We start from the raw sequence: 18,120 nt of genomic DNA on the forward strand, positions 1-18,120 counted from the left end.
AAATAAAAAAAAGAACTCTGAGAAAATAGAAGGCATAAATAGGTGCATTTTGCCAGTATTAAAGACCTAGTCACAATTCTCAGTTGTCACATCTTTCCTCCTATTTCTCCTAGCCCTTTGATTGCCCCAGTCAAATAGACCTGGGAAAGACAACATTTGGTCAAAAAGACCAAAGTATCCCACTGCATTTAGGGCTCTCTCCAGTTGTCCTAACCTATGTCTTGCCAATGACTTTGGAGAAATTGAAGCTGGTGTTTTTGCACAATCCTCCCCCACTTAAATTCAATTCACCTGCATGTCACAGCATCACCTTACTGATCTCATTGTCTGTCCTATTCACAAGGTATTTACAATCTAATGGGACAGATGGCATGCAAACAACTATATATATATATACATATATATATATATATATATATATATATATATAAAAGCTATGTAGGGGAAAAATTGTTAATAATAGAGGGAAAGCATTAGAATGAAAGGAGATCAAGAAAGAATTCCTTTAATTAAAATGTAAGCTTTCCAAAGGCAGGAATTATCCAATAAAATATTTTCCTAGCAAATAGTAGATGCTTAGCAAATGTTTGTCAAATTAAATTAAGCTTCTGTCCTTTAGGTAGCTAGGTAGCACAGCAGATTGAGCACTCATCTTCCTGGGTTTAAATGTAGCCTCATATACTGAGTGAGCTGTGTGACCCTAGGCAAATCACTTAACCCTGTTTGGCCCAGTTTCCTCCATTTGTACAATGAGCTGGAGAAGGAAATGGGAAACCACTCCATTGTCTCTGCCAAGAAAACCCCAAATGGGGTCATGACTCAACAATAACGATCTTTATAGTCAATGGTATTACAATTTACAAGTAAAACTGAGGTAGGTAATACCAACACCAAATTAAACTCTTTTCTTCATTTATCAACTTAAGCCCAAATTTTATTAAAGAATAGATTTAATGAAAACATAAGTGCATTCTAGTTTTCTGGAGCAGATTGTTTTGTAGTTACTGTTATTTACTATGTCTTTTCAATAAACGCCTTTGCTAAGAGCTAATTGTGTCTACTAGAAACATGCCAGTGGAGACTCATAAACTATACTTTAAAACTCTCAGTTTTAGAACTGTAGACCCACAGGGGTACCATAAGAACCTGAGATAGCAAATTCACTATGAGATAACCCAACGTATGAGTGAGAAAATTCAAGCTTGGAAAGTTGCTTCCAAGAGAGCACTACACTGACACAAGTTTTTTTCAGTTTAGGTGGCCCAAGGAGATAGAGAAGTGAACCAGCAATCAAGAAAACTAAATTCAAATTTGACCTCAAAGATTAAATAGCTGTTTGACCTTGGACATGTCACTTGACAGTTTCCACATCTGTAAAATGGGGGTAATAGCACCTCCTTTCTAGGACTGTTATGAAGATCAGATGAAGCAATATTTGTAATGTGCTTTGCAAACCTGAAAGCATTATATAAACACTATTATTATATTATGACATTTGAGTGATCTGACCCTATATAAAGAATAGTACCATCCGTGATTTCAAATCTGTTGTCATAGCTCTCAGCAAGCCAAGTCCCTCTAAGGGCCCAAGATAGTCTATGTAAATTGAGGCATCCATCTTTTCTATTAGTGCATCGTTTCTTTAAAAACTTTTGAGTACAGAAATTAAAATTTCAAAAGACTTAAAAGAGAAATATAGTTAAAAGGATAAGGAGGGAAAAAAGGAAAAATGATTTGTTTCAGGGAAATAGCTATCACCAATCAGATGTCAAATAAATACTGAGCAATAACACTTAGATTCCATTAACCACTCTCACTAATTAACTGAATGATTTTGAGAAAGTCACATATTTGGGTCTATTTTCTCATCTAGAAATTAAGTCTAGATGATTTTTTACCTCTAAAATGTTATAATCTCAATCATTAAACCAAGTCATTGAGAAGTCTCCCTTTCTGATAAGAACCAGCTCACTTAAGACAATCCAATGCAAAGAACATAAGTATCTACATTCTTATTTCAGAGGGGAAGATGCTAATATGATTTAATAACTAGGAGAGAATTTCATTAAGATGGTTTCTAATTCAAATTAATTAATTAGGATATGACTTCTTATAATTTATCAACATTTCTTTACATTATCTTTATATTCAAAAAATAGAAGTAAAAATATAATCTGGATTCCCTTTGCTTCCTTTTCTCTAGCTATCTAGGCTTCTTTCCTGGAAGCATCAAGCACTTACTGTGGGGAAAAAAAAAAAAAAAAAAAAAAGAAAAAAAAAAAAAAAGGATTGTAGAAAAAGTAAGCATCAAAATTAATTCTGTTAATAATCCAAAGGTTCACTGATCTGGCAGAGGTTAGGACCTCTGAATTTTTCTTCTTCCGTAAGCATCTTTTCTCTATTACATTCAATACCAATGGCGCACAAAAAAAGAAAAAGGAAAAAAAAAAAGTTTGGTTCTGAAAATATGGGCATCATTCCTAACCGTTGGTTAAATAGGAGTTTTAATTTCAACATCACATTTTGGGCAAATACATTTAGAACAAGTTAAATCAAGAACTGAAATAGAAATCAGTTTGCATTCCAAAAGGGGTCAACAACACACCTGTGTAAATATCCTTCTTTTAGGAAAGCACATACCAGGTTTCTAAATATAGCTAGCATTTATATAGCACTTTAAGATTTAAAAAGAGCTTTACAAATTAAAATCTGATCTTCAAAACAAACCTAAAGGAGAGGTGCTATTATTATCCCCATTTTATAAATTATATAACTGAGGCAGGTAAATTAAGTGACTTGCCCAGGATCATTAAGCTAGTTCAATATCTGAGGGTGGATCTGAACTCAAGTCTTCCTGATTCCAGTAAGGTACCTACCTACTTACTATCTCTATATTAAGGATTAGAATGGACAAATAACTGGTACTAATTGTCAAAATCAGCTGGACTAGTTCTAGCCCAGGCTCTAAAACAGAGCAGTAAGATGACCTTCCATAAGTTTCATTCCTCTCTAAGTACCCTGTCTCCTAAGTAAAATGAAAGAGCCCCGTGCAGCTTGGAACATTTGGAATTTTAAATTACCATAACATTTTGAAAGATAAAGAAGAAAGCTACTTTAAAATCTGACCTCTTACAAATAATGAATCATATTTTATTTAGACCAATTAATTATACATCATTAAAGGAGGGGTTCTTTTTAGCTGCCTAATGAGTATGTACAAGGCCTCCACCTATATAAAATAACTGCTTAAATTCCCAAAACGGCCCTGGGCATTTACTTCAGGATAGCAAAAGGCAGAACAAATTTTACTAAGCACTCAAGAGTCATCTTTGAACATGCCAAGTTATCATCTAAAAAAATTTTTTAACCTTGTCCAGGTCATATATAATTGTTTTTTGGTTGACACATATAATTATAGTGATTTTCTGTACTCTTCATATTATTCCATACAGTATTAAAGCTATCAGACTCTTTCCCTTGATTACACAAGTTCACCACAAATCAGAATAATTAACTAGCTTTCTATAAATGATATAATTTCAATCAACTCAATTTGTCATGGTGGGATAGTAGAGAGAGGGAAAAAAAAAATCCATCCTTTTTTCCCTGATCCAAACTCCAGGCTCCATTCACGAATTTAAACAAGTATTTACTAATCAATGACCTACTCACTATTCCTTCAATAAGCTTTGTATCTTCCAGCTTTCAAGGCTTTTCTTATGAATTACCCTTTTCCTGAAATTCCCTCTCTGCCCATCCAAATCCTCAGCTAGTTTTCAAACAACCTCCTACCATAAAATTTCCTTGAGGACCCCAGTCAAAATGAACCCACCCTCTGAGCTGTTAACTATGACTATAGCATGATGCTACATACTGTAGTTATCGACAAGAAATACCAGACCTGAAAGGTACTTGGACATCAACCTAAATTCCACTTCCTCTATTTGACAAATAAGGAAACTGAGGCCCGGAAAGATTATAGCGACACGACTAATAGTGACTGAGACGGAAAGAGAGCCTGGATGCTTTAGAGGTAATCAGAATCTTGCAGGAAATCACGCCAGCCTCTCTTTCTCGTCCAGGGTCCTACAAGGTGATTTGTACTAGTAGATACACAATCAATATTAGTTGAACCGAATGAATGAACGCCTGGGAATTCATTCACATTAGACAAGCCATTCAGAGCGCTAATTTAAACTTCCTCTTCTCCCACACTTTCTAAAGTCCTACTTGTAAAAGGAGTCTTGTTTGTTTCCCTGATTCCTGTCCCAGCTATGAAATGAGCAAAAGACAGGATGGAGGAAAGAAAGGGAGACGCGGTCTTTACGGACGATGCACACGCTCAGCGCGCCCGCCTGCATTTCTGAATTAAGAGAGGCTGCTTGTTTTTGATTGTTGTTTTTCCGAGTGTAGGGGAGTTGGAAGGAGAACTTGGAAGAACAATGTCAGCCAGCACCTCTACCACCACAGACTGCAGCAGGACCTAAGATACTGCAGCCGGGGAGAAAAGCTGTGTAGTGGGGGCGCCATCCTGTGGCCCAGCCGGACCCCCGAAACCACCTGGAATTCCTGCAGAGTCAAAATCCCAAGTCAGAAGCAGTAAGGGAGGGAAAGTTTCCCTTGCAGTGCTATTTCCAGCCTTAGAGACCGGAGGCTACACTCAGGAGTCTGTGTTTCCCAATGTTTCCAAGATTATTTGGACAGGAAGGAGGAGTAAATAAGGGGGCATGAGGGGGGTGGGGTGAAGGTGAGAAATCTTCTTCCAGAGGTTTTGGTGCTTCTTTGCTGAATGAGTGGGAGGAATGCACCGGCACGGAGAGAGGGAAGAGAGAGTGCTCCCAGGCTGGGGCGCGTCGGGAGCACCTGGAGGGTGGGAGTGCTCACGTTTTAAAGCGCGCCCTCCGAGTCGGGAGTTCTGGGAGCTTGGAGCGGGGAACTTGAGGAGTGTAGTACCTCGTTTTTGTTTGGGATGGGCTTGGAGGGGAGGGGGAGGGCGTGTTTCTTATTTTCGATCTTGGTTTTTCATTAAAGATCGGGGAGGTGACCATTCACGCTCCGGAGCCCCCGGGTGGAAGCAGCCTCTTCCACTCCCGGTTAGGTCCGAGTATATTCCGGCCCCCCTTCCCCTCCACCCAAGTCATCACCTACGTAAGACCTTTTTTGAGCAAGGAAGCGCCTCAGCCCTTCCCTCGCGACACACCCTTACGGTGACAAGTGAAAACAGCAGAATTCCTTTCTCTCCCACTCCAAACTTGCCCCCCTTTTTCGGGGCGCTGCTTACACAGGATTTCCTTAATGGCTCTTATTCCTCTATCTTTCGTTTTTTGCAGTGGTCACGGCCTTCCCGGGAGCGACCACGGAGGATAGTATGGAATAACAGCGTATAGGAAAGACTGGGGGAGCTGCAGGGAAAAGGGGTGTGTGGATGAAATCGGGACCCCGGCGCGCCCCATCCCCCTTCCCCCCAGCAGCTGCGCTTACCTCGTCCACGGTCAGAGGCATGCATATCCGGTACTCCTTCAAGAGCATATTCCTGCTGTCTCGGGGGTTGGTGCAGAGCAGCGAACCTCGAAGGAACGGCCGGGCGAGCGAGTTCGAGTTCTATCTGCACCCTCTCCAAAGCGGGCACGGGGGGGGGGAACCCCCCAGGCAAACCAGCTTCTCAAACACGGGCGGGAGTGAGTGCCAGCATGAGACACCCGGCGCTGCCCAGAGCCGAAAACAACCCTCCAGATCGTTCGGAGCTGCTGCTTGCTGCCGCTATAGCTGCTGCTGCTGCTGCTTCCTTCCTCCTCACGCTGAGAGCAAGGCAAGGTTTGGGCTCGTGGGTTTCCCCCTCCCTTTTTCCCCCTCTAAGAGATTCTTCCCCCCCCCCTCACACCGCGATGTGGCCAAAATCACAAAGGGAGGGAGACCCGCTCGAAATAGCTCCGGATTAGCTGCCCGGGCTGTAAAAGGGGGAGACCGAGATCTCCGAGACCTGCCAAGCACTGGGGAGGGAGGGGGAAGGAAATACAAAATGTTCGGATTTAAATGAATGCACCAAGCTCCCCCCCTTCCCCTCCAAAAACGAATCCACCAATCCTCCGCCTCCCGCCCCCCACCCCTTTTTCCCAGTCTTCCCAAATGTTAATGTCACCAGGAGCCCATTGCAGCTGAAGAGAGGAGATGCTGACTTCACCAGACAAAGGCGCGATATATTTTCCTCTTCGGGCGGTAAACAAGATATCCAGTCCCGTCCCCCCTTCCCCTCCCCGCCCCAGGCAACTCCCGGTCTAGCTAAAGCTGGGGTGGAAAGCAGGAACAACCCTAGCTCAGCATTGCTTTGCTTCTAGGTTCCCCCAACCTCTGCTTCTGAAGAAGGGGCGGGCGGGAAGGAACTGCCTCTTTTTTTTTTTTTCCACGCCTCCCCCTTCCCCCCTTCTCTCTTCCCGGGGCTCGGTGCGTTCCTGGGAGTTTGTATCCACCTGGACTCGGGCTGGAGAGTCCCCGCTGCAGCTTGCAGTAAGTGGGAGAGCGAGCGTGTCTGACATCAGCAGCAGCGGGGAGGGTAGCCCCATCCGGCCCAAGGGCTTACGGTGCAGCAAAGAATGTTTGTCCCTCGGAGAGGAGCGCCAGCGACCTGAAGCAGAGGGGCCCCGGAGCCGAAGAACTCTGCTGAGAAGTGGGGGGGAGGGTGGGCGACGTTACTCCTCTCTGGCTCTTTCTTCCCCTCCCCCCATCACTTTGGGAAAACTCTGATTTTGGGGGTTTGGGGGTTTGTTTGGTAGATCTACTTTTGGAAGACTTCATATTCTCAGATAGAATTTTCATCTCTTCCCAATTCCCAGAACTAACACTTCCACTGCTCCAACTAGGAACACGCACGGTTTGCAAAAGTAATCCATATGAAGTGGTGACAAATTAAGCAAAAAAAAGAGACTGGCATAGAGTAAATCCTGGAGAAAGAAGGCTCCAAATTAATCGAGGGCTTTGAATGTCAGTCTGTTTTGGCATTTATGGAACAGTTTAAAGTTTGAAAAAATACTTTTCTTATCTCATCTCCTTTGAGCAACTGAAGAGATTCCTGAATTGAAACGGTATGGTTTGAGCCCTGCTTTAGCAAAGTGATTTTTGCCATAGTAAGGAAAATTATTTGAAAGGAGAAAAAAAAAATGGAATAGTTAACTAAGAAAATGAGCCTGAATTAAATTGTGTTGCAAGCATTTTCTCCTTTATCATAGTTTTAGAATTGGAAGGTAGGGGTCAGGGAATCCAATTACAGAAAAGGAAACTGAGGTTAAAAAATGAAATGACTTGACTACGATCACAAACTATTATTGGCTAGAGGCAGCTCTGCTACGCCACCTAGCTGCCTCTTTCTAGAAATAAAGAACTGGAAATAAAGTAAAATTTCATTGATTGGAAAAGAAGTCTAAATCAATGGTGATACCTGAATGAAATAGAATATTATGCCCACGGAAGAACGATGGATACGAACAATAATGAGAACCAGGAAAACAATATATATAATGATTACAATTATGTAAACGGAAAGAACAACAAAATCAAAACTGTCATTGTAACAGTTTTGCATTCGGCCCCAAAGAGGAAATATGAGAATGTAGCTTTTTTTTTTTTTTTTCAGAAAGGGGTGAATTATGAATGTGGAACGGTACATATACTTGCCAGATTTGATTGATTCTTTGGTTTAACTTTCAAGAAGGGATGGATCTCCAGGTGAAGAGAGGGATAGAAATATTGGGAAATAAAATGATACAGAAATAAAATTTTTAAAGGATAAATTGAAATTTGCTAGGAGGGAGGGACTCATACCTATTCTTCCACATTTTGGCAATAAGACTATAGCCTTTGCAGAACAACCAAAATACGTTTTCATGTCAGCATTCTAAGTTCAAAAAGTCACAGTGAAATGTCAATGAAAATGCCTGGAGTGTTGGTATTTCATCCATATTAAATAGATCCCTTATTTTAACCACAAGAGGCACATTCTTCAGTTACTCAGGAAGCAGCATGTAGCTGCTGAAATCTGTTTTTCATTTGTCTGGTATTTGAAAGCTTGTTTTTTATGAAAAGTTATTGGATGGACTGACTAAGTTTTCCACTGACATCCCCTGCATAACATGAAATACTAATTATAAATTTTAATTAGAAAGATTTTAAGTCACTAAAAATATTGCAAATATCACAACTATATAGACTATAGGATAGATGGCTTCTATATGGTATATTTAATCATAATTAATCAATTATTAACTATAATAATTAGCCATAGGTTATCTCTTAGCATTTTCTGTCCCTTTTTATGTCACTGTTATTATTGATTCAAAAATAAAGGAAGACTGCACCAGAGGATGAGGATCATTATATATATATATATATATTTGTTTGTTTCATGGGTTCCCATGGACAAAGCTTTCATCACAAGAAGCCATTCTGTTCTTGAAGCTTCTTCATCCTGAGCTAGGATGGTTCTCCAAAGCAGGCCCCAAATTTCTTCCAGAAGGAAAGGTCCATTATTTAATCCTAATGTTCTATTGGTGATGCAAGTCATAGAAATCACAGTCCCCAGGTTATTGAAACAGATATGTTCCACATAGAAAAAAGTAGAGAAACACCTGATGGATGTAAGCAGGCTGTAATATATTACAAATAGGAAACTTGAAATTGGAGTAAAGAATATGATAAGGGAAACACTTAAATATATATATACATATGTACATATGTATATATATATAGATACATATATATATATAATATCTGAATTGATTTTTAAGAGGGCAAAGAGGCTACTTTTTCCTTTGCTTCCTGAGGTATAAAAGTGTAGCATGGGAGAAATTAGTACAAAAGCTTCACCTTGTTGGTTGCTTCTCTCAAGGGAATTCTTGCTATGCTGATATCCTGAAAGAAGAGCTGAGGGTTATTTTAACCTAATATTCTTTCTGATTGATTCTTTTAACTTCTTACTTAGTATAGCAATTATTAATTAATTTAATTGCAGTTTTTATGTTGTGCTAAAGCTTACATTTTTTTAAACTTTGAATATACTTTAGACCTGCTGGAAAAAGAAACTTTGCTGGTCATGTTTTGAGAGCAAGAGTTAACAGTTCAACTTATCAAATTTTCTGCTGATTTCCTCGGGGTATCAGAAGAAAGCGAAGAAGTCCCCCCCCCACAGCAAGTTATGGTGACCAACTTCACCACTACCACTACCACCCACATGTCAAACTTATAGGATGAAATAGACAAGAGTGCTAAGGATTCTCAGGCATGGGTGGTTTATCTCATTGGTCTCATTGGTATGCATATTCAAATCAATAAGACCTCAGAGTCATTGGAATATTTGCATAATAAGTGTCCTATGTGATAATAGCTGGTTTATGATATAGATTTTTACATATGATTATCAAGAATTTATTGTTAGTTAGGGGCCCTTAGATGTTGCAGTAGATAGAATATGAGCCCTAAACTCAGAACTTGAGTTCAAATTCATCCTCAGACACTTAAAGCTATGGGGCTCATTGCTATGTTTATGTAGTACAGAGCTTGTTAGAAGAATATGTTAGAAGCACTTGTTATGGTTCTTTATATCTCTCATTTTAGTGAAAATATTATTTTTTAGATAAATATCCCCTAGATTTGGATAAGAAATATTCACAGCAACTCAATTAAAGCTAAGTCAAATTGCTTGAAGTAGAAAATCTAAATTTGATGCTGCAGTGCTGAAAAATAACATGAAAAGTCTGTGATGTGGAAAGAATTTAAGGTGTTTATTTTTCTTCCTTCCTTGATTGTTTGCTTGCTTCATTCCTTCCTTCTCCAATTTTTCTCTCCCTCCCTTCTATTATTCCTTTTGAAAATGAATCTAATGTCCTCACTTCTGGCAAGTAGTTTTCTCTCTAGAAACATCATTGAAACATGTTGCTGAGCACCAAAAGACTAGATATAAACTCCTTGTCTATTCCTGTCTAAATATGTATATAACCATTGCCAAATCTGATAACCTCACTGTCTGCATCAATTTTCCCACATGTCAAAAGGATTATGAGATTACTTTGCTCTTTAGTTCAGAAGCCTAATAAGGATAATATTCACAACTATTGCTGGAAGGGAGGGAGATAAAATAGATCCTTTCAGTTATCTGAAATTAAAAAAAAAATTTGCACAAACAAAATCAATGCTACTAAGATAAAAAAAATAAATTATCAATTGAGGGAATTTTTTTCATCAAATATCTCTGGTCAGGGTCTGATATCTAAGATATATAGAGAATTAATCCAAATAGGTAAAACTGAGAGCCATTCTCCAGTACATAAATATTCAAAATATACCATTATCAAAATAATTGCAGGATATGAACTGTTATATCTAAGATTGCTCCAAATCGCTAATAAGAAAAATTTCAAATCAAAACAAGGTTTTACCTTATAGCCTTCAAATCAGCAAAAATAACAAAATATGGAAATAGGAAATATTGGAAAGAAAATAGACATTTTATAGAGATGCTACTATATGTTAGATATTATGCTAAGCCCTTTTCATAAATATTATCTCACCTGATCCTCAAAACAACCCTGAAAAGTGAAGGCTTTTATTATTCCTATTTTATAATCCAAGAAACTGAGACAGAGGTTAAATGATTTGCCCCAGATCCCACAGTAAGTACCTGAGACAATTTTTTAATTTAACTCTTCCTAAAGTGCTGCAGGAGGACAAGTACACCAATATCCTATTAATGAAGTTATAAAATTGGTCCAAACATTCTCAAAAGCAATTATGAGTAACACTTTTTTTTAAAGTGTCTTGAAAGTCCATACCCTTTGACCTCGAGATTGTTTTTCCAGGCACACATCTATGGATGCAAAGAAAGAGACTATATTTTTCCTCTCTTAACATGGATGCTTTCAACTTTAAATTAATCTCACTTTCAGTATAAAACGAATAGTCCCATCTGCTCTTCTGTATTTAGATTTTTCCTCTGTTCCAGAGGTAGCCAAGTGGTCCAGTGGATGAAACACCAGGCCTGGAATCAGACTCCTCTTCTTTGGGAAATTCAAATCTGGCCTCAGATACTTACTATGTGACCCTGGACAAGTCATTTAATCCTGTTTGCTTCGTTTTCCTCAACTGTAAAAAGATCTGGGGAAAGAAATGGCAAATAACTCCAGTATCTTTGCCAAGAAAACGACAAATGAGGTCACAAAGAGTTGGATACAACTGAAAAATAACTGAACAGCAAAGGGCCTACAAGGCCAAATATAGAGAAAAAAAAAAAAAGAAAAGAAAAGAAAGTATTCAAGGTCAATGGCAGATGAACAGATTATCAAGCCTTTGTTCCTTCTGAACCACTACTAGTTGCCCTGTCCGATTTTCATGTTGAACTGCAGACACTTTGCAATCTGGACTAACTGCCCTTCATTTTTCTCTGCATCCTATACTGCATGTTCTGATAGAAAATGGCTTGCAATCAGAACTCACTTTACTGATGGATTTTTCTCTGTGGGTCAACCAATCTCTTTCCCAGCCAGAGCTTGTGCTATCAATAAAACATTTTTCTGATGTACTCTAAAATTGTGAATAGTGGGGTTTTGTTGTTGTTGTTTTTTCCACAACAATGTCTATACATTGGTTGGAATCAAAAAAGCAACAATAAGAAAAAGAGTTGAAAGATTTTTTTAATAGGTTAATAAGAACCTTTATTTCTATTTCTCTTTTTACAACATGGTTCCCAAAAGCAGAACCTATTGGTGCTGGCTAATTCTTAAAGGGAATTATGTCTTAAAGGAGAACAAATCAAAATCTATTCAATATAACACCTATCTGTTTTCATGGCACTATTACATCTATGTTGTGCCTAATTCCTTGCTACCATAAAAAGTAGTGGTGCTGTGAGTATAGCTTATTCAAACAGACCGTGTAATCAACTATAGAATGGTTAAAGAGGGGCAGCTAGGTGGTGCAGTGGATAGAGCACCAGCCTTGAATTCAGGAGGACCAGAGTTCAAATCTGATCTCAGACACTTAACACTTAACACTTTCCCTGGGAAAGTCACTTAACCCCAGCCTCAGGGAAAAAAAAAAAAAAAAAAAAAGAATGGTTAAAGAAATTGTGGCACAGGGAGGCAGCTAGGTGGCGCAATGGATAGAGCACCAGCCCTGAAGTCAGGAGGACCAGAGTTCAAATATGATGTCAGCCACTTAACACTTCCTAGCTGTGTGACACTGGGCAAGTTACTTAACCCCAATTGTCTCAGGAAGAAAAAAAAAAACAACAAACAAACAAGGTAGTATAGGAATGTCATGGCCTATTACCACATAGTAAGAAATGTTATGATATGAAAAATTTGGGGAAAGATGGACTGATTTGCATGAAATAAACAGGACCTAAGAAATAATATGCAGAAAGATTGCAACTATATGTGGTATATTTCCTCCATTCTTACTTGAGTATTAGATGCCCATATTGGAGGAGGGAGTGGTCAATAGCAAACACTTCTGAGGATGGACAGGGTGAAAGGAGAGAGAATAAATGGGGGGAAATATAGTTAACAAATGTAATTGTAAAAAGAATTTTGAAGGAAGTTTCTTTGATAAGGGCTCATTTCTCAAATATAGAGGGAACTGAGTTAACTTTATAAAAAATAAGAGCTATGCCCCAATTGATAAATGATCAAAAAGGACTATAAATTCATGCATATCCTTTGACCTAACAATACCACCACTAGGCATGAATACCAAAAAGAGATTTTTTTAATTGGGCAAAGGACCTATATGGACAAAACAGTATAATGGCTTTCTTCTCAGGTCAAGAAAAAATGAAAATGTAGAGAATGCCATAAATTGGGGAATGGTTGAATTGTGGTGTCTGTGATGGAAAATTATTGTTCTTTGGGAAATGATGAGCAGGACACTCAGAAAAAAACCTGGAAAAGTCCTCTATGAACTCAAACAAACTGAAATGTACTATATACAAAGTAATAGCAATGTTCTGGGATGACTAGTTGTAAATGACTTTGCTATTCTCAGCAGTACAATGATCCATGACTATTCTGAAGAACTTATGATGAAAAAATCCTATCTATACCCTGAGAAAAAAACATTGTGTTTTAATACAGATTGAAGCATTTTTTTTAAAAAAAAAAGGATTACAAGTCCAGAACAAGCCTGTCATTTATCCAGAGACTAGAAGTAGCCCTTGAGCAGTTAGGGAAGTGGGTGTTATATTTTTAGTGAGGCTCATGAGTGTGTGCCATGACTGTTAGTTCACTGATTATCAATTAGCCAACCAGACGTAGTTAGCTTTTAGAAAAGGATATTTACTAAGATGATACTGTTGCTAGAAATATTCCCCCCAAAAGTCTGTAACGCATACATACAGAGTGCAGAGAGAAATGGATTCACTGCTTATATAACAATTATGGCAAAGGGATGATTCTCAGCTCCTGGAAATCTTTTTGCTAGAGTCCTCAAATTGTTTCCTTTAAGTACAATGCCCCTTTGTAGAATCTTGAATCTTTGATCAGTCTATATTTGGCTCCCAAAGTATCAGATGATTCAAGGACTCCACTAGGATCATGATGGAAAGCTGGGAAGTCTTCTGGACCAAGACTGTTCTAAAGTTCATGAAATTCTACTCTGTGGATAGTGGAAAGAGTTAAGTTCTTACTTTATATAGGGTAGGATAATTTGAAAGATTTACTAAATTTGCCTCCTTCCTTTATATAGGTAAATGAAAAGAACAAAAAAATGAATCTGAATGCCATGCATTTACCATGACCAAACTTGGCCCCAGAGAACTGATAAGAACATGTCTTTCCTTCGTTCAATACAGAGATAGTGAACTAGGGGACCAATCAGGGATGAAAGAATTGCTGTGTGGCAATGAGGGGCCAGTCTGTATTAAGACAATAAAAATTTGTATTGCATAGCTAGCTTCATGGTTGTGTGACTTCCTCTGACATAGGCCAGCAACATTTGAATAGCAGTGGAGGAGTAGGTATTTTAGGATTAGAGTTTAGCATGAATGACTAGAAATAAGAGAAGGGGGCAAGAGTTGGAAGAGGAGGACATGGAAGAGGCAACATGGGTTATGAATAGACAACAGCTACTGAAAGCAGGAAGCACCTGGCTACAAGTCTTTATCTTTAATATGCACTGGTTATGTGATCTTGGGTGATTTACTTGGACAAGTCTTAGGACTAGGCAACTCTCTAAGGCTATACGTTGCCTTGCCTGGCAGTACCAATGAGAGATCACAGAGTTACTCTATTCCTTCTGGACTCCAAGTCCAGAATTCTGCCTACTTATACCTCATACATCATCATAAACATCAATTACTGTTATCTAAATGTTAATTTATTCCAAGCAGGATCATTTCTGAGCATTCAAATTTTATATTTGTCAAATTCAGGGCCAAGAACATGCTATATGAAATAATAGGGAGAGAATTATCTGTAATGTTTTCCTTATCTTTTCTACTCCTATTCCATTTTCTACTACGTTCAAGAGAAATTTCAAACAAGCTGATGAGTACTAACTGGCTTTAGCATGTCAAATCTTTTTCTTGATACTATTTTGCCAAACTCCAACTAATCTGTTGTTTATTGAATATTAATTGTTTTCCTCTGGTGTTTATAGTGGTCACATTGCATTTTGTGAACATCATTAAAAAATATTTATATGACTGACTGTGAAATTTTCACATAAATTTTAATGCTTTATCAAGAAACCTACTGAAATAGTTGTTTTTGCTGAAATGCTTTTCTTCTCTTTCTTTAATCTTTCTTGCAAGAAATGACTGGGGTATGGTGGAAGAAGGGGAGATAGACTCAAATAAAAATGATATAAAATCAAACCATATCAGTAAAAATATGATTAAAAATAAGTTTTTTGTTTTTTTGTTTTTTTTTTTTTTAAAGAAAGAAAACTACACAAACATATCCCAAAGGCAAGTCTTTCAAGTAGAACACATTTATCAAGAGTCTGATAAATACAGAAAGAACTCCTTTCAAAGTATAATTGTTTTTGGCTGTGCAGTAAAATTCACATACAATAAAACTATCGACAATGATGTGATCTAATCAAATTGCTTCACATAAAAATTGTGTAGGTTTTGTACCCTTGGATATAGTTTTGAAAACTAAACATATCAGTAATAAATAAATTCAAATTTACTTCTGCCCTTTCAAAGAAATTCATGGAGGAGTAGACCAGTAATTTTGACCCAAATCAAAAGGCAGGAGTTTTTTTGTTTTTGTTTTTGTTTTTGGCCAAATAGCTTATCCTTTTGTGACAAGAGCTAGGTTTTAAAAAATGCTATAAAAATACCAGATGTTACCATAATTACTGAGCCCAACCAGGGCTTGGATCAGAATTTGAAAGCAGGCCTTGACTCCAGGATTCCTGCTGTCAGCTGTTTTGTACAACACCGTGCATAAACTTGATGAATATCATCTTCAAATCTTCCACTCACCTGGGTAATTCACAGTTGGAAGAGTAGCAACGCCACAAGAAGAGTGATGAGCCAGTAGTGGATCAAATGTCACATTCTCTTTTTTTCTTGCCTTTATGGTGGGAAAATATATATGAGCAGTCTTTTTTTTTTAATGTTTACTACATGATTAAACTAAGGTGCATTTTTTTTTCATCAAAGATGCAGAGGCAGGAGAATTCCTTAATTTATTAATAATATTTGGAAATGCTCCCCTTTTTTGTTAAGGGGCAAAGGAGTGTTTAAATTAAAATAATATGTGTATAACATGTTCATATAGTATACATATCATATAAAATGTGTGTGCACATGTGGGTATTTGTACTTTTTTCTCCTAGGCAAGTCGCTTGATCCGAGTTTCCTCACTCATAAAAATGAGGCTTGTAACCTTTTAGCACGGCTCCTCGGATCAAGTGGCTCTTTTTTCCTAGTTTTCAACATTAGTTTTTGTAAGACTTTGTGCTCCAAATTTTTCTTGCTCCTTCCCTTCCTCCCCCCCACTCAAGAAAAGCTAAAGATGCGCAATTCAGGCTAAGTGACCATCCTGGGAAAGAGCGGAGTCTGCAGTAACAGACGCCCAAACCTTCCTGACAAAACTCAGAACTCTGTACACAACTTTACAAAAAAAAGAAAAATGTATGTGAGGAGCTTAGTAAAAATTGAAATGCTTGGTACACGTTGGATTATTATGGGCTTTCTTTGGCCACACACAAGGAACAAGAAGGATGATTTCTAAAGGTAGCTTGCCAGCTTGACCTTGGCTAAGATCTGTGCAGCTGAGGAGAAAAGGGACAGAGGACAATCCTGAGAAAGAACAAAATACGAGCAGAACCCAGGGTCCCTGGGCGGGGCCCCACAGCTCCCCGGGAGCTGGCCCCGCCCCTTCCTGGTGTCCGCCTTTATGCCTGTCTGGGCGGAGGGGTCCTTCGGGGGGCCTCTGTCGGGGCGGCCGACTCTGCGCCTGCACGAATACCTTATGTGACTGGCTGTGGAGAGGCGGCGGATCCTGTTTGGGGCCAGTGGAGCGGCTGAGGCAGCGGCGGTGATTTCGGCATTCGAGGAGGCTTTTAGACTTAGGCAGAAACCATGGCGGACGGCGGAGCCGAGCGGGCAGATGGGCGTATCGTGAAGATGGAGGTGGACTACAGCGCCACGGTGGATCAGCGCCTGCCCGAGTGCGAGAGTATGGCCAAGGTGAGAGGGGGAGGCCGGACCAGCAGTTGGCGGACTGCAGGGGCTGAGTCACGGCGCCGTGCCTGGCCTAGGCCCCAGGCCTCCCACAGGCCAAAAACCCCGGGGTGGGCACAAGAGGAGGTGGAGGAAAGCCCTCTCCTTCCTTGCTTCCACCCCCGACCCCTCGTGGGCTGTACGCCCGTGCGTACAAACGCCCCCTTCGCGCCCTCCCAGCCCGGATCTGCCCGGTGGTTGCCGATGCTTTTTTGTGTGCATGCAGTCTGGGGAGGTCCCTTCAGGATCCAGATCCTTCGGGAGGATTCCGTTTCTTTGCCCTTTCTGGAACACAGCCCCCAAACCTAAGGGGGTTTGAAGTCATTCAATCCAACTGCTTGTCACTGGAGGCGGCGTGACTTAACACTCCCGGACCCTGTCTTTAAGAGCCTTGAAGGATGGAAAAAACTCCCCCCAAATCACCTCATTAGTCTACACTACCATTTACCGAGCCCGTTTCTGTACTTCTTACTCCAAAATGACCACTTAAAAAACTGGAGAGATAAAAGGACGTGGGAAATGAGCAGACATTTTAGCTGCCAAAAGTAGAGTGCTGAGACCTACAGACACTTAGCAGAGCTGTCCAGAAGCAGGTATGGGTTTAACAGATGCTAGATAGACCATTCATTTCTGGGTTTCTCTTCCAATTGTGAGTTTTAAGTTTCTTTACACGTGGAACTTCCCAGGGTTGCCTGGTGCGCTGAGGGGTTAAATGGCTTGCCCATACAGCTGCCACATATCGTCTAGTAGCTTTAAACCCGGCCCCCCAAGACTCCAAGACTGGTCCTCCTTACTTTCTCACTTACTGATTTCAGTTCCTAGCAACCATTATGTCCCATTCCTTTACCAACTTCAGTGCTCTGTGTGTTTAGACTCTCTTATTTGGGCTTTACTTTATTTCCTTTGAAAGATCAACTTAACATTCATCTTATAAGAATACAGGGTGAGATCCCTGCAAATACTTCATTAGGGTTAGTTCATTATCTTCCTCCAGAACGGAGTGGTCACACCCATAATCATTCAGTCTCCAGAGATCAACTTTGAAGTAGCCATATCTCTATGAAATTCATTCTCTTCACTGTGATCACGCAAGCTGCACATTCTTTTCCTAGTCTGTTAACTGCTGCTCTGACTTCTCCTGTCTTGACTCTATTATGTGAACAAATCAAATGTTCATTCACTATCACCTACTACTCCTGGATCTCTTGTCCTGTGGCCGCTCTCACTGTGCTAAACCTCAATCTTTTATTGCTCTCACCATTTTCCTCCTCAGTTTGACTGTGCTGTCGTTGCTTCTGGAGAAAGTTACAAATATTTATACTAAATATTTGCATTGGCCGATCTCTACTTGGCCCTTACTGCTACACAGAAATCCCTGATTGACTATCACATTCTTCAAAAGG

At 39.5% G+C, this 18,120-nt stretch overlaps 2 protein-coding genes and 1 long non-coding RNA gene across 3 annotated transcripts in view; 2 read left to right on the forward strand and 1 right to left on the reverse strand.

The window, feature by feature from the left end:
- PITPNC1 (phosphatidylinositol transfer protein cytoplasmic 1) overlaps window positions 1–6,146 on the reverse strand; it is a 355,282-nt gene extending 349,136 nt beyond the window's left edge. Inside the window, exon 1 of the mRNA XM_074260561.1 lies at window positions 5,482–6,146. Within this exon, the coding sequence (XP_074116662.1) occupies window positions 5,482–5,529 (48 nt within the window). The 5' untranslated portion in view covers window positions 5,530–6,146. The remainder of the gene's footprint in view (window positions 1–5,481) is intronic.
- On the forward strand, window positions 5,674–7,205 carry LOC141538768 (uncharacterized). The gene is made up of 2 exons (XR_012481122.1): window positions 5,674–5,809; window positions 6,143–7,205. It is a non-coding gene; the product is annotated as an uncharacterized LOC141538768 (long non-coding RNA).
- Window positions 7,206–16,378: 9,173 nt separating this feature from the next.
- PSMD12 (proteasome 26S subunit, non-ATPase 12) overlaps window positions 16,379–18,120 on the forward strand; it is a 30,613-nt gene continuing 28,871 nt past the window's right edge. The window contains exon 1 of the mRNA XM_074260559.1: window positions 16,379–16,684. Within this exon, the coding sequence (XP_074116660.1) occupies window positions 16,577–16,684 (108 nt within the window). The 5' untranslated portion in view covers window positions 16,379–16,576. The remainder of the gene's footprint in view (window positions 16,685–18,120) is intronic.

Source organism: Sminthopsis crassicaudata, chromosome 4, assembly GCF_048593235.1.
Source record: "Sminthopsis crassicaudata isolate SCR6 chromosome 4, ASM4859323v1, whole genome shotgun sequence".
NCBI classification, from domain to species: domain Eukaryota; kingdom Metazoa; phylum Chordata; class Mammalia; order Dasyuromorphia; family Dasyuridae; genus Sminthopsis; species Sminthopsis crassicaudata.